Genomic DNA, 16,225 nt, shown 5'->3' on the forward strand with positions numbered 1-16,225 from the left:
CATGCATTAAGGTTATTGCATTAACCTTAATTGTATCACGGATATTGCAGCTGGATGAATGGAAGACCATAAAGAAAGATCAAATTGTAAAGCAAGCAATAGAAGGATTAATAAAAGAATACTCCAGCGAACTCAATGTACCTTCACAAGATCAAGATGCACCTTCCCAAGAAAGAAGAAAAAGGAAAAGGAAGAGGACGATTTCATAAATGCTATAGAAATGGAAGCCAATAAACGAGACCTAATTTTTCAAGAAATTATCAAATTCTGAGATACTCACTAGAAGAAAAAGGAAGGTGATTAATGAAGACAAGCAATTAAAAGGAGAGAAAAGATAGAGAGAAAGAGAAAGGCATGGAAGAGGGAAGGAACATGAGAAAGAAGGGGTGCAGAAACAAGAGCGTGAGTGGGATCAGGACTGTGAACGAGATCATGATAGGGATTTTGAGAGAACCAAGGATTAGGAAAGGGAGTGCGACCAAGAAAGGGATCGAGAGTGGGATTATGAGAGAGAAAGAAGCAGGGACTGGGAGAGAAGCAAGTGAAACACCCTGGTTTCCTTGGCTGTGTAAGTCTAGGGAAGACAACCTCCAACCCTGCCAAACTCATGAGATTGAGGTGCGCTCAATTCCACCCCAACCCCAGTTTGTGTGGATGCTGTTGAATTTTCTACACTGTTAAAATTAATTCCACGCAATAACAGACAGTACACTGCATATGATTAAAGGAATTATTTATGAATCTTAACTGAAGGGTTACTAAAGAATAACAAAAAGAAAAGAGCCCATTCTAACTAAACAGTCAAGTGTGCACAAGTTGGAGTTCATCTTGAGCTTCTCTGCCATTCATGCGCTGGGCCCTGGGTCAACGTGAAAGCACACACCACCTTCCGAATGTCGCTCGCAATCCATCTCGAACAAACGGGTCTCCCACCAGATTCTATGCTATGACCTGTTCTCTCCAGCATCTTCTCTCCTCATCTCCTCTCGAACAAAAGCCCCAAGACCAGCCTTAATGTCCCTCACCCCAGAGAAACCTCACCTTAATCCGACCATCCTAATTGGATGGGACACATTTCTCCTCATCTCTTATCTTCTGCAGTAACCCAAACAAGCACAAAAACATAACAGACTCCTCTTACAGAACTGCCAAAATGAAATACATACAGCATAACAGTAAAAATATGAACCAGGGCATTACACAAGGATCAAAGGAAGTTCTGGAATCTGAAATTGTTTCATAGCCACAAGTCTCAAATGCCGAGCAGAGTGATCTCCCTTGTTAGGATAGATATTATCCCACAAGAGTAAGAAAGGCTCCACCAAAATTAAATCTTTAAGGTTGAATGGGACAAATTAAAATTTGCTATGCCGTGGATGTCTATATATTAGTTGTATTATATAGAATGATTTATAATTTGATAATTATAAGATTTATAAGATCCTAAAGGGATTGGACAGGCTAGATGCGGGAAGATTGTTCCCGATGTTGGGGAGGTCTAGAACGAGGGGTCACAGTTTGAGGATAGAGGGGAAGCCTTTTAGGACCGAGGTTAGGAAAAACTTCTTCACACAGAGAGTGGTGAATCTGTGGAATTCTCTGCCACAGCAAACTGTTGAGGCCAGTTCATTAGCTATGTTTAAAAGGAAGTTAGATATGGCCCTTGTGGCTACAGGGGTCAGGGGGTATGGAGGGAAGGCTGGGTTCTGAGTTGGATGATCAGCCATGATCATAATAAATGGCGGTGCAGGCTCGAAGGGCCGAATGGCCTACTCCTGCACCTATTTTCTATGTTTCTATGTTTCTATATTGAGTTGGAGTTTATAGTTAAGCAGGGAGGAGTGTTGTGTATCTAATATTTTGGTAGTATTTCAGTAATACTGTAAATACATTGTTTTATTAAACATTTTCATTTAAATAATTCATTGTGGATTATATGTAAAAATATGTGAATTGCATATATTGTAATGCTACCACATGATAGGTGCGCACCTGGTACTTATCTCAACAACACGAATGTGGGATACCAATGGTCAGAAGTCGGATGTTGAGCCAGCAAACCAGCATGATGGCTGGTTTTTCCCGTAACTCAGGTCCTCAAGTTCTGACCACACTCTTTAAAGCTTCAAAGTTCAAAGTTCAATGTAAATATATTATCAAAGCACATATATGTACATATACAACCATGAGACTTATTTTCTTGCAGGCATACTCAATAAATCCATAATAGAATAGTAACCATGATACTCCAAATTTGGACTCTCTAACATCTTATACAACTTCAATATAACATCCTAATTCCTTTACTCAATATTCTCATTTATGAAGGCCACGACCTTTTTTACTTGTGGTTTGATATTAATCAATGGAAGTAGTTTTTGATTACTCTTTAGTGTAGATAGTTAAAGTTTTTTTCTGCCTCTGAATCTACAGATGTAATGATTCTAAATGTGTGAGTTAAAATCAAATGGGGGGATTGTTAGAATCATTTGTGTTTTATGTTTTAATAAAATATTAGTTGAGTTAATGCAAGACTAAAATCATAGTTCTTGCTGACACACAATTTGCATTTTTAACAAACTCGTATATTATCACAATATGTGTGATGTTTGTCTCCACCTACTGGTGGAGAAGTGGTACAGCAGTTACATAACTATTCATCACCTTTTTCATTTTTCATTGGCTAATTGTTAGAACATGACACATATGCTATGGCTGTGTTTCTCTAATTGGTTCTTTGCTATCTCAGAAATGTGGTCTTATCTGAAATATAAAACTGCCAACCCTTGCAAAGGTGCCATTTTTTTTCTTGTTCTCTGTCTGTTCCTCTAGTTTCATAACCTCTGTACCTGCTCATTTTAAAATAAATGATTATGAAGCAATAAGTTTTCACTCATTCTTGGACTCCTAAAAGAACCTGGGGATCGAAAAACCACCAGATCCCATAGGGATTGAAAAGATAAAACACATGTTAAGGTCTAAAAGGAAACGTAAAAATTCCTTTTTGTTCGAGGAAGATCTCATAGGTACATTGCCCAAGGATAATATATCCAGAAGGCATTATTGTTTTCAGAGTAAGATAGACTCAAACTCCAAGAAGGAATGCTGCTTTTGCTGTATTTTTGTTGTGATATTTGTGCTTATATTAATATTGTTAATTTTTGCCTTATCTACCATATGCTTTCTCAGAGACAAAGTCGCAGTTACTACGGAAATTGTCTCATCTGGCTCATATACCCCTAAAACTTATTGCCTCAGAAATTATATTGGATTAAGTGGATCTGTGAGCAATTGTGACTCTAATTTAAACATCACTAAATAAATGGCCTCTTAGTCATATGTGAACTACTACACTGGAACTCTTAAATCTTGCCTCTGGCAAAGTGATTATTCCTGTCCGCTTATATATTAACTCCGACAGCCTTGCAGATGAAATAAACATAGGTACATAGGAAGGCAAAGAACCACTTGCAGATATGATGAATAACACACCATCCTGAAAGAAACCAGCTCAGATATTAAAGGTAAATTAATAGAGGAATCCCTTAACATGGACCCCACTAGTCTTGAAGAAAAGCATAGGCACTGTAGTGTCAATGAATGGTCCCACTTAAGGAACATGACATTGAAATTGTTAGATTAGAGCATTGTGAAAGATCACTTTTTAATGAAGTCTTTTCAATTAGGTAGTTATCTTACTGCACTTTCCCTTTAGGACCAGCAAGTATAGGAACATACTGGCTATAAAGGTTTTAGACATTTCCATTTTTTAAATTATGGCCACTATTCCAATCCATTGTTAAGTGTCAATGTAACAGGACAATTTTCTGAATTTCTGGGTTATATTCTAAATGGTTCAGCAAAGCCCTTGATCTGGGTTTTTGCATGAGATGATAAGATAGAAAGATGCACTAAAGCAGAATGTATGATAAAATAAAAATGCTTTCCTCCCTGCTCAACTGAAATTGATAAGTCCAATGAACCTTTTAACTATCTTAGTTCCATAGACTACTGTATCTATCCAGATTTCTTATTTGCCCTTAATCAGTCTTGAATAGTTTATGCTGTGGTGTGAATAATACCTTATAGTGACAATTATTTCAGAATTATTGGTGTCTTTGTGAATTCATTGATATTTCAGATAGACTTTGACTACAAGCTGAAAACAGGGAAACAAGTCTTTCACAAATGTTACTGTAGGAGACCAATTGATGATGCTAAATTTTGTGCTTACACAGATAAGATTACTCCCCAAATAAACAAAGTTATGTACAAAGACAAACCTTCAATTATTGCTGTGAATTCAGTCGCATGATATTGTCATCAACAGGGGCAAAAAAACAAGACTTGGCCATAAACAATTTTCATGATTTAAAATAAATAAAGTAGCCTGTACAGCCATGACAGTGCTCACTCTCATAACAGCACTGAGGAGATCCTTTGGTTCACTCAGAAGGTAGAAATTTCTGATGACAGAAGTTGTCCAGACAAACTGCTGTCAGAGTATCACCACTTTTTTTAGTTTACAGAGGAAATGACTGGGAGTAATTTTATGGTTTAATCTATGACAGAATCTCAAGACAGAATGCAAGTCCAATTTTTGGATGCAACAAAGAATATTTTAGGATGATATTTGTCAAGAATGGCTAGGAGAAACTCAGTCAAATTAAAAGAATATTTCTCTATAGATTCTGAGAGTCACTGAACTGGCACAATCAGAAGAGTGAGGCACTTCCTTTCACAAGTTTCTTTTTCAGTTTTAGACTAAGCCCCTGACTGGCTTAACACCCAAGCTGAAACAATAGCAAAGACATTTCCAGCTGTTGCAAATTTCATTTCTGCAGCAGCGAATACAGTTTTCGGATGGATTGATGCTACTTTAAGTTTGTAGAATTTTTTTTTGCTATTTCCCACTGAACAATTCCCCTAGACATTGGAATTATTGTTTTGGTAGTGATCCTTTTGCTGAAATGTTGAAGCCTGCAAGGATGGAAGTTTGGCAATTTCTGCTTTTTGTATAACAGCTCCACTACTAAGACTCTGTTAACTCTCATACCTCAGCTGCTCTATTGTAAGTTATCCCTTGTACGCCTGCTTTTCTATCCTCTGCCTTGTACTCTCCTGTTTACCTATTCTGCTGGTTTGTCCTCAACCCAGCAAGAGTGATGAACAAGGACTATCCTGATCATGTTATTCTTGCTCCTCTCCTTTTCCTAGTCCTGATCACTATGTTGCATTCAGGTTTGCATGTTTCTTGCCTCATCTTGGTGGGGGAGGTTTGGGATGTGTCTATCATGAACAATTGGTCTAAAAACACAATCTCCTATAAAGGATGAGTTGACAAACATTATTCCTTACTTAACTATTTTGATGTTACACATTTCCTTCTTGACATTGGTAACTTTATATTATCTATAATTTTATAGTTGTTAAGATTTTATATCATGTAATTTGTAAATCTGCTATTCACTGCTAAGGATTGTATTATACTACCATAGTTTATATCTTTGATTTTTATATTTGGACTATCTATCTTAGTATAATTTGTGTGTTATGTTATATAATGGCAAAAGACTTAACAGGAGGAGAAAGGGAGCTACCCCTGAGGAATGCTATACTCCTGATAACTTTTTTTTATCTGTTTGATTGTGTTTTGTTGGAAACAGAGATATAATTCTAGGGTGTTATGTTTTGTAACTTCAAAACATTAAATTAATTCAGATGAATCATGGGAGTCTGAAAATACAGGTGTAGTTCGAGTTTACTCTTAAGCAAGGTGCACATATCACGTGGTAGCGTGATGATGTATGCAATCAACATATTTTTTTACATATAATCCATAATTTATTAAATGAACAAGAACAAGAATGCTTACTCAACCAAAATATATATAAGATTACTCAAATGTTATTGAAATATTAAATACACAACACTCCTCCCTGCCTAGTTATAAACTCCAACTCAATGTAGAATGCATCTCAACTTATATACACAGTACATTATATAATACAGCTACTATTTACAGACATCCAAAGCACAGTAAATTTTTATATTGTCCCATTCAGGCTTAAAGATTTAATTGCTGTGGAGGATTTCTTACTCTTGTGAGATAACGTCATTCCCTGATAAGGGGGATCATTCTGCTTCACAGATGATACTTGTGGCTGTAAAACAGTTTCAGGTTCATAGTGATTGCAGGAGTTGACTCTCAGAGATTGTAGGAAGTGATTCTGACAATGGTAGCACCTTTCTTCTTCTTCCTTTTTCTTCTTCAAGTCTGTACATCTTGATCTTGGGAAGGTGCATTTAGTTCACTGGAGTATTCTCTTACTAATCCTTCTATTGCTTCCTTTACCATCTGATCTTTCGGCACGGGGACAATTGTAGCATCATCCAGTACCTTTCTTAATTCTCTTCCAGTTGACTTCATTGTTGGGAATGTGGTATGCAATTATTGATGGATCTTCAATCAAGTTGTAGTTATCTCAGCTAATCACATCTCCACAATGCTGGTCCTCTTGTTTTTAACCACAAACAAGCTCAATGTGGCTTGTTGGTTGTTGTATTTCACAGTTGCAGATGTAATTTTCACAGGAGTTATCTTTTCTCCAGCACAAGTTCTTAGATGGATATCTGCAAGCTTCAGTTTGGTGACTTTGAAATGTCATTCAAACTCATCTTGTGGAATGACTGAAACAGCTGAACTAGTGTTTAATTCCATTTTAATTAATTTGCTTTTCACTTTTGGGGTAAGCCATATTGCTTGACTCCTGTTTCCAAATTGAAAACCTCAAGAGTGCCCGGTCCTGTTTCACTCCCATTATTATCAGATTTTTCATCAATAACATGCAGATTTATGCTCTTTTTGAAACTGCAACGTAGCCCTTTAGCCTTTTCTCTTTTCGGTGCAGTCCATTTATTTGTGTCTGCCTGTCATGCTCTTTGTATGTGTCCTACTTTGTTGCATTTTCTGTAAGTTTTGCCTTTAACTCTGCATTTGTTTGGTGTCTGTGAACCTCGGCCACAACAGTTGCACAATTGGCAAACACGAGGAAATCTGCAGATGCTGGAATTTCAAGCATATATTGCCTTCTATATATTGGCGAGACCCGACGCAGACTGGGAGATCGTTTCGCTGAACATCTACGCTCTGTCCGCCAGAGAAAGCAGGATCTCCCAGTGGCCACACATTTTAATTCCAAGTCCCATTCCCACTCCGATATGTCTATCCACGGCCTCCTCTACTGTAAAGATGAAACCACACCCAGGTTGGAGGAACAGCACCTTATATTCTGTCTGAGTAGCCTCCAACCTGATGGCATGAGCATTGACTTCTCAAACTTCCACTAGTGCCCCACCTCCCCCTCATACCCCATCTGTTATTTATTTATATACACACATTCTTTTTCTCTCTCTCCTTTTTTTCCCTCTGTCCCCCTCACTATTCCCCTTGCCCATCCTCTGGGATTTTCCCCCCTCCCCCTTTTCTTTCTCCCTGGGCCTCCTGTTCCATGATCCTCTCATATCCCCTTTGCCAATCACCTGTCCAGCTCTTGGCTCCATCCCTCCCTCTCCTGTCTTCTCCTATCATTTCGGATCTCCCTCTCCCCCTCCCACTTTCAAATCTCTTACTAGCTCTTCCTTCAGTTAGTCCTGACGAAGGGTCTCAGCCGGAAACGTCGTCTGTACCTCTTCCAAGAGATGCTGCCTGGCCTGCTGCGTTCACCAGCAACTTTGATATGAGTTGCACAATTGGTTTGGCCGGGCCTGTTTCTGTTTAGGCGATGCAAGTCTGTTCAAGCTCACTTTTGTTCCTGATTGCAACTCAAGCGCAGCCCTGGCTGTGGTTTCCATTGAGTCAGCGATTTCCACTGCTCATTTGAATACAAGATATGCTTCAGTTAGGAGCCATTTTTGAATGCTTTCTTGCGAGATTCCACAAAGCTAAACAATCCCTCAATGTATCATTAAGCCCATTACCGAACTGACAATGAATGCTCAGACAATCTCATCAATTCAGCCACATACGCTGAATTTAACTCCCCTTCTTTCTGATTCCGCTTATGAAACGTAAAGTGTTCTGCAATCAATAATGGCTTTGGTTCTACGTAATACTTTACAAGAGTAGCAAAGCTAATGTCTGGTGGTTTCGTTGTAGCAGTTAAACTTTGACGTAAGCTGCATGCCTTTAAAACCAATGCACCTAGCAAAATTGACACTCACTTTTCACTGGCTTTTTAATTTGCTTCAATGCACTGTTGCAATAGCTCAGTATACATGAGCCAATTACTTGTTCTGTAATCAAACTCAACTCAAGGAAAAATGTGTTTGGTGGTGGGATCCCACGAAGATGGCAGAAGTTGCGGAGAATGATGTGCTGGATGCAGCGGCTCATGGGGTGAGGACAAGAGGAACTCCCTAGTGTGAAGATAGGGTGAACCAGGATGTCCAGGAACTGGAGGAGATGTGGATAAGGGCAGCATCAATGGTAGGAGGAGGAAAACCCTGTGCTTTGACGAAGGAGGACATTACTGATGTCCTGGAAAGGAAAACCTCATCCTGGGAACAATGCAGCAGAGATGAAGGGACTATAAAAAGAGAATAGCATTTTCACAGGAGACAGGATGGCTATCTATGGTCAAGATAGCCGTGAGAATCGACAGGTTTATAAAAGATGTCAGTAGACAGTTTGTCTACAGAGTTGGAGACAGAGAAATCGCAAAGGAGAGAGAGGTGTCAGAAGTAAACCAAGTGAATTTTAGGGCAGGGTGGAATTTGGAAGCAAAATTGATGAAATTGACAAGCTCAGCATAGGTGCTTGAAGCAGCATGATGTTGTCATCAGTGTCATGGAGAAAGAGTTGGGAGCATTACCAGGGAAGGCTTGGAACATGGATTATTCCATGAAGCTGAAGAAAAAGCAGGCATAGCTTGGACCCATGTGGGTGACCACGACTACCACTTGAGTTTGGATACAAGAATACTTAAATCTCTGCCTGTCCCTAATTGACTAGAGATATTGAGGCTCTAATTAAGGACAAGAAGGAAACACACTGTACGTAAACATTTGGGAACTAGTGAACATCTTAATGACTAGAAGAATTGTAGGACTGTACTTAACAGAGAAGTCAGGAAAGCAGAAGAAGGTTTGAGAAGGATATGGCAATCAAGGTGAGGCAAAATAACAAGAGATTCTACAGGTATATTAAGAGTAAAAGGGCAAAGAGCCAAATGCCTTCTTCACTATCTTATCTGTGACACTGCTTTCAGCAAACTATGCACTTGTACTCCTAGGTCCTTCTGTTCCATAACACTCCTTGGGGCCATACCATTCACTGCATAATTCCTACCCAAGTTTATTCTCCCAAATTCAATACCTCACATTTACCTGGATTGAAGGCATTTGTCAGTTCTTAGTCCACATACGTAGCTGATCAACATCCTCCAATAATTTTTCATAACCTCCTAAATTATTTAGTACACCAACCTGCTTTAATATCATCTGCAAAGTTACTAAGTATGCCTTGTATGCATCCGAGTCCTTTATATACAATCAGTGGCCATTATATTAGGTGCACCTGTACACCTGCTCGTTAATCCAAATATCTAATCAGCCAATCGTGTGGCAGCAACTCAGTGGATTAAAGCATGCAGACATGGTCAAGAAATTCAGTTGTTGTTTAGACCAAACATCAGGAGGGGGAAGAAATGTGATCTAAGTGACTATGATTGTGGAATAATTGTTGGTGCCAGACAGAGTGGTTAAAGTATCTCAGAACCTGCTGATCTCCCAAGATTTTCACACACCACAATCTCTATTCTAGAGTTTACAGAGAATGGTGCGCAAAACAAAAAACATACAGCAAGCAGCAGTTCAATGGGTGAAAGTGTCTTGTTAATGAGAGAGGTGAGAGAGGTCAGAGAGGAATAGCCTGACTGGTTCAAGCTGACAAGAAGGTGACAGTTACAACTGTGGTGTGCAGAAGAGCATTTCTGAATGCACAAAATGTTGAACCTTTAAGTGGATGGGCTACTGTAGACATAGATCAAGAATACACTCAGTGGCCACTTTATTAGGTATAGAAGCTACTTAATAAAGTGACCACTAAGTATAAATTTCTAAACAACAAAGTCCCAGCCCCAACCCCTGTGGCATATTACTAAACACAGGCCTCCAGTCCATGAAGCAACCCTTGACCATCACCCACTGCTTCCTTCTGCTGAGCTACTTATGCATCCAATCCGCTCTCATCCTCTGGATCCTATGCAATCAAACTTTACAGACTAGCCTGTCATTGACAATGTTCATTGTCCTACTCTCATCTATCATCTTGTTTGCCTCCTTGAAGAACTGCAAGAGATATTTCAAACAATACTTTTCATCCACAACGCCACGCTGACTGTCTTGAATCAGACCCTTTTATTCCAGATGTTTGTAGGTACTGTTCCTCATAACCCACCACCACAATAAACCTGTGGTTTACTGGTTTGTTTTGGTCACCATGTTATAGGAAAGATATTATCAAACTAGAAAGCATGGAGAAAAGTGCAGAAAGATTTACCAGGATGTTGCCCAGACTTGGGAGCATGAGTTACAAGTAGAGATTGCATAGCCTACACAATTCTCTGCGGTACGTAGGAAATTGATTGATGACCTGATTGAGTTATATAAGATCTTGAGGGGCATAGACAGAATGAATGCACATAGACTTTTTCCTAGGATGGGGGAGCAAAAAACAAGAAATATAGTTTTCAGATCAGAGTTGAGAGATTTAAAAGGGACATTAGGGTAGCTTCTTCAAGCAAAAGATGATGCATGTTTGAAGCGAGTTGCAAGAAATAGTGTTTGAGGCAGAACGTTAGTAACATTTAAAATCCATTTAGACAACTCTACGGATGGGAATATTTAGAGAGCTACTGGTCAATGTGAGCAGATGGAACTAGATCGCTGGGTAACGCAGTTGGCATTTGGGCTGAACGGCTCACTTCCATACTGAATGACTCTATGGAAATGGGGATTACCATCTCAAAGTAAAGGATCAGCCATTCTGACAAAGAGGAGGAAGTATCTCTCTATACGTAGGTTGGTCAATTTTAGGAACTTCTCAAGTTGTCTGTTAGGGTCAGTTACTAAGTATATTCAAGACAGAGATTTAAAGATTTTCATATCTTAAGGGAGTCAAGGGAAAGTGGCACTAAGAATAAAAAGTCAGACATGATTTTATTGAATGACACATTTAGCATTTGGGGCTGAATAGCTTATTCTTGTTTATTTTTCTTATTTGCTTATGCTTATATGATAAAATATTATTGTTTTTGTTTCATGCCTATATAATTTCTAATGATGTTGTAATGATTTTGAACAAATTCACATTGTCTGCCCTATCACTGTAACTTCTTCCAGTCCTACAACATTCTTCTTTGCATTTACCAGATAGCTTGATTGTCCTCTCTGCTAATACACACTTACACACTGAGAATAGTTTCCCTTGGATGGGAGACAGTACTTTAAGGAGACAGTTGTACCAATCCCAGGTAGTTAAGATTGAGACCAGTTCGAGGTTACATTTCCTTGCTTCGGATGTGGGTAGCTAGATCAGACTGACATGAACTTGGATCAGTTGCAGGATAATGAAAAGGTTTGAATCATCACAAGATTGGAACAGAATATGAGCTGCAGAGCAGAGTGAAAGCAATTACTAACAATAAGTATGCCAGGGAATAATTCCAAACCTTTTGCCACCTTGATCTGAAGACCAGAAACACAACATTCAAATGTAGGAGATGTTCAAATGACTGATTCATCCTCTGTTCTTGGAATAAAGTCTTTGCTGTATCTCACCACCCCCTGTGGATCTTTTGCTCTCTTTCTGTCTCCCCTTCCCCTCTGTTAACTCTTCTCCCTTTCCTTGCCCTCTTCCAACCTCTATCCTCTCCCTCTTGCCAAATACACAACCACTTTCTCTCTCTGTCTCTATTAACTGAATAGAAGAAATGTGTAATTTGAAAGATGATTTATTGAAGCATGTTCCCAAAAGGATTTGCTAAGGTCTATGCTGAGAGGATGTTTCCTGTGTTAGATTAATCTAAAATGAGGGAACACTGTCTCTGGATAAAGGACACCCACTTAGTCCACGATGAGGAAGAAATTTTCTCACAAGGTTGTAAGCCTTTAAAATTCCCTTCCCTAGTCAGCTGTGTAAGCTGAGGCATTAAGTATATTCAAGACTAAGAAAAATTAGACAGATAAATCAAGGGTAATGGGATTCAGGATGGAAAGAGGCCTTGAGGCACAGTACTACGTCAGCCTTGATGTTGTTGATTGGCAGATATGGCTCAAAGGGCCAATTCTGTTCCTATCCTTCCGTCTTTATGTACTTATGTTCCTCCTTCCGTTCTTTATTTTCATGCAGTGATGGTAAGTATCTTAGTTTTGGGGTATTTTGTAACCTTGTGTACGAAGCTTAGCTTGCCATTGGACAAGGCATGATTCTACTCTTCCCTAACATTATATTATCTGTTTCTGTTAATAATAAACGTACTGCAATTGTAATTGTACTAAAATTGAAGCAAAAAGTGTAATTGTGTTGGAACAAATCTGGGTGGATCTATTCTCTTTTCATGATGCATTGGAACACAAAAGCAGAAGGAGTATTCTTATCAAAACATTGACATACACATTCAGAGAAGCACAAATGCTACTAAAGTAACCAAGTTGTTGGGAGGAAAATATAATCCATTTTAAATCAAAAGACCATAAGACATAAGAGCAGAATTAGGACATTTGGCCCATTGAGGCTGCTCTGCCATTTGATCATGTCTGATTTATTTTCCCTTTCAATCTCATTCTGCTTTCTCCCATAATTATTGGCATCCCTACTAATCAAGAACTGTCAACCACACTTTAAATATACCCAATAACTTGGCCTCCACAGCTGTCTGTGGCAATGAATTCCACAGATTCATCCCCTCCAGCTAAAGAAATTCCTCTTCATCTTTGTTCTACAGGAATGTCCTATTTTGAGGCTCTGCCCTCTGGTCCTAGACTCTCCATGGCCACTCTATCTAGGCCTTTCTGTATTAAGTAGGTTTCAATGGGATCTCTCCTCATTCTTCTAGGCACAGAACCATCAAACACTGCTCATATGTTAACTCTCTCATTCCTGGAATCATTCTTGTAAACCTCCTCTGGACCTTCTCCATGTCCACACATCCTTTCTTAGATATGGGGCTCAAAACTGCTCACAATACTTTAAATGTGGTCTGACCAATGCCTTATAAAACCTCAGTATTACATCCTTGGTATAATATTCTAGTTCTCTCAAAATAAACGCTAACCAACTCAAACTGAAAGTTAACCTTTAGCGAATCCTGAACTAGACTCCCGAGTCTCTTTGCACCTCCAATTTCTGAATTTGCTCCTTGTTTAGAAAATTGTCTGTCTTTCTTCCTTCTACCAAAGTGCACGACCATGCACTTCCCCTCTCTGTATTACAGCGGCCACTTCTTTGCTCATTCTCCTGCTTCCTTACACTATCCGCCCCTCTCCCAATCTTTGTCTTATCTGCAAACTTGGCACAAAGCAATCAATTTCATCCTCCAGATCATTAAAGTATAACATAACATAGAAGATTAACATTAAACACAAAATATTAACATAAAAGTAGCAGACCCAACATCAACCCTTGCGGAACATCATTTGTCACTGGCAGCCAACAGACAAGGCCCCCTTTGTTCCCATTCTTTATCTCTGCAGTTACCCAATCTTCTATCCATGTTAGTATCCTTCATGTAATACAACAAGCTTTATCTTGTTTAGCAGCCTCATGTGTGGCACCTTGTCAAAGACCTCTGAAATTCCAAGTAAATAAAACCTACTGACTCTCTTTTGTCTATCCCGTCAGTTATTTCCTCAAAGGACACCAACAGATTTGTCGGGGAAGATTTCTGCTTAACAAAACCATGCTGACTTTGGCCCGTTTTATCGTGTGCCTCAAAGTACCACAAATGCTCATCCTCAATACTGGACATTAACATCTTTTCAACCATTAAAGTCCGGCTAACTGGCCTATTGTTTCCTGTACTTTGCTTCCCTCTCTTAAAGAATGGAGTGACATTTGCAGTTTTCCAGTACTCAGGAACCATTCCAGAATCTGGTGATCCATGAAATATCATGACTAATGCCTCCATGGTCTCTTCAGCTACCTCTTTCAGAATTCTGGGGTGTAGTCTATCTGGTCCAGGTGTCTTATCTACCTTCAAACCTTTCAGTTTCCCAAGCACCTTCTCTTGAGCAACTACATTTACTTTTGCCCCCTGACACTATCAAATTTCTGGCATGCTGCTGGTGTCTTCCACAGTGTAGACTGTCGCAAAATGCTTAATCTGTTTGTCTGCTAACTCTCCAGCGTCATTTTCCAGTGGTCCAATGTCCATTCTTGTTTCTCTTTTATTCTTCATACGCCTGGTAAAACTTTTGGTATCCTCTTTTGTATTACTGGCTAGCTTACATTTATATTTCCATACCATACATCGCATTATTCTATACTATAAAAGACCTGAACTCAGCTGAAGCAATTTGATCACTTTGCTTTATTTTAACTGGTGTTTGAATGTAAAACTGTCAGTCATAATCTATTTTTACCACTTAGTTTCTCAAATTGATATGAAAAACAATTTGATAAAGTTTTGTTTCACCCAACCGCTACATGTTACTCCCACGGGCATACTCTTGGATTCGGACAATAGTAAACTGTAGTATCCAGTAAAATCGACCTTTGTTTCTAAATCAGAAGTTAGGTTTGTACAATTTACGTAATGTCGACAAAAAGGGTGTCTATGCATGACTTCTAGATGATCACTGTCAACAATGATTTAGAAGTGAGAGGAAAAAATTCCTTCAGAGATGTTTTGTTTTTATTGATTTTTGCAATATCCCAATTGATCGCAAACAACCCAACGCATTCAAATTAGTTGGATTCCCTGAATCTTAATGCAGTCATTATTCCGTTTTTTCTCTATGCCTTTCAGTCGAACTTTTAAACCTTTAATTTATTTCGATCTGATTTACCACCAGCTTTACGGAATTCGCATACTGAACAATATATGCTCCAACCCTGTGTCTTAGTTGCAATATATGAGAATGGGCAGCTGTACGTTCAGCCAAGCTGATATAGCAATCACGCGCACATATCACTGACATTGTTTGGTAAACAAGAGTATACGCTCTTTTCAAGTGTAAAAAAACTCAGTTTTGATCTTTTGTGCTTTTTTTTTAAAGCCGTCTCACCGTTGATGGGCGCTGTGACAGCTCTGCTTCCGCAGGGGAGGAACAAAGAATAAAAAGAGTCCGAGGCATAAGTCTGGGAAAGGAAAAAGACGCTGCTTCGCCCACACAATACTTAGGGGGTGATTTCCTACAGAGGTATAGAGACCCAACTGTATCCCTAGGACAATGTAAGATTATGGGAGGGGCGTTGGTAGGCTGGTGTTGGTATGGGGCAGCGGAGTGATAGCGGCTGTCTCTCTCTGTGCTGAGGCTGCCTGCCTTGCCTGCTCCTAGTTGTTGTGAGCTGGAAGCAGCGCCGAGCAGAGCCTCCAATAACTTTCGCCGCTTTCCTCCTTGCATCCTTTCATCCTAAGATGCCTGGAATGATGGAGAAAGGCTCGGAGTACTTGGGCAAAGGACGATCGAACGGCACCAAGAGCCCCGCTGGCGCTTCTTCCAATGGACATTATTCTGAGGAGAGTGGCAGTGACGACGAGCACGGTGGTAGCCTCGAACGCTATGCGAAAAAATATCAAACTTCTTTTGTAAACCTTGGAGTCTTTAAAGCCCGATTTATTCGATGTCGGTAACTCGACGCTAGTCAAGTTTTATTTTAGATCATACTTACGGGTGATTTATTATCTTTTTCTTTGGTTATTGTTGCAGATGTCGGAATGCGAGTGGGCTCTGACTATCAGGCATCCATTCCAGAATTTAACCCTGGTAAAGAATCGTTTTCATCAATAATAACGATATTAACGTTGCGGGGTAACTGATGTGAGCCCCGATTGTTCTGGAAGTGAGGTTGAGGGTGACTAGATTAGCCTCGACTCAGCTGCAAGTGCCTTTTCCACCCCGGGCTGGGGGGGCGGGGTTAAAGGGAGTTGCTTGGCATCGAGTTTATACACTCTCAGGCCGGCTGGTTAACTCTCGGAGAGCGGCCGGGCTGCGGGGGTTC

The 16,225-nt window shown here is 39.6% G+C and overlaps 2 protein-coding genes across 6 annotated transcripts in view; one reads left to right on the plus strand and one right to left on the minus strand.

The window, feature by feature from the left end:
* The window catches only part of kcnh1a (potassium voltage-gated channel, subfamily H (eag-related), member 1a), a 346,721-nt gene extending 337,224 nt beyond the window's left edge, over positions 1–9,497 (minus strand). Inside the window, exon 1 of the mRNA XM_063055717.1 lies at positions 9,388–9,497. The gene's annotated coding sequence lies outside the window, so the exon portion shown is untranslated. The remainder of the gene's footprint in view (positions 1–9,387) is intronic.
* Positions 9,498–15,519: 6,022 nt separating this feature from the next.
* Positions 15,520–16,225, plus strand: part of rcor3 (REST corepressor 3) — a 78,835-nt gene continuing 78,129 nt past the window's right edge. Inside the window, exons 1-2 of one of the 5 annotated variants that reach the window (XM_063055720.1) lie at positions 15,520–15,849; positions 15,934–15,990. In XM_063055720.1, the coding sequence (XP_062911790.1) occupies positions 15,642–15,849; positions 15,934–15,990 (265 nt within the window). In that variant the 5' untranslated portion in view covers positions 15,520–15,641. Of the gene's footprint in view, positions 15,850–15,931; positions 15,991–16,225 lie in introns of all 5 variants that reach the window. The other 4 variants (XM_063055719.1, XM_063055721.1, XM_063055722.1 and 1 more) reach the window with 4 other exon arrangements.

Source organism: Mobula hypostoma, chromosome 8, assembly GCF_963921235.1.
Source record: "Mobula hypostoma chromosome 8, sMobHyp1.1, whole genome shotgun sequence".
In the NCBI taxonomy this organism is placed as follows: Eukaryota; Metazoa; Chordata; class Chondrichthyes; order Myliobatiformes; family Myliobatidae; genus Mobula; species Mobula hypostoma.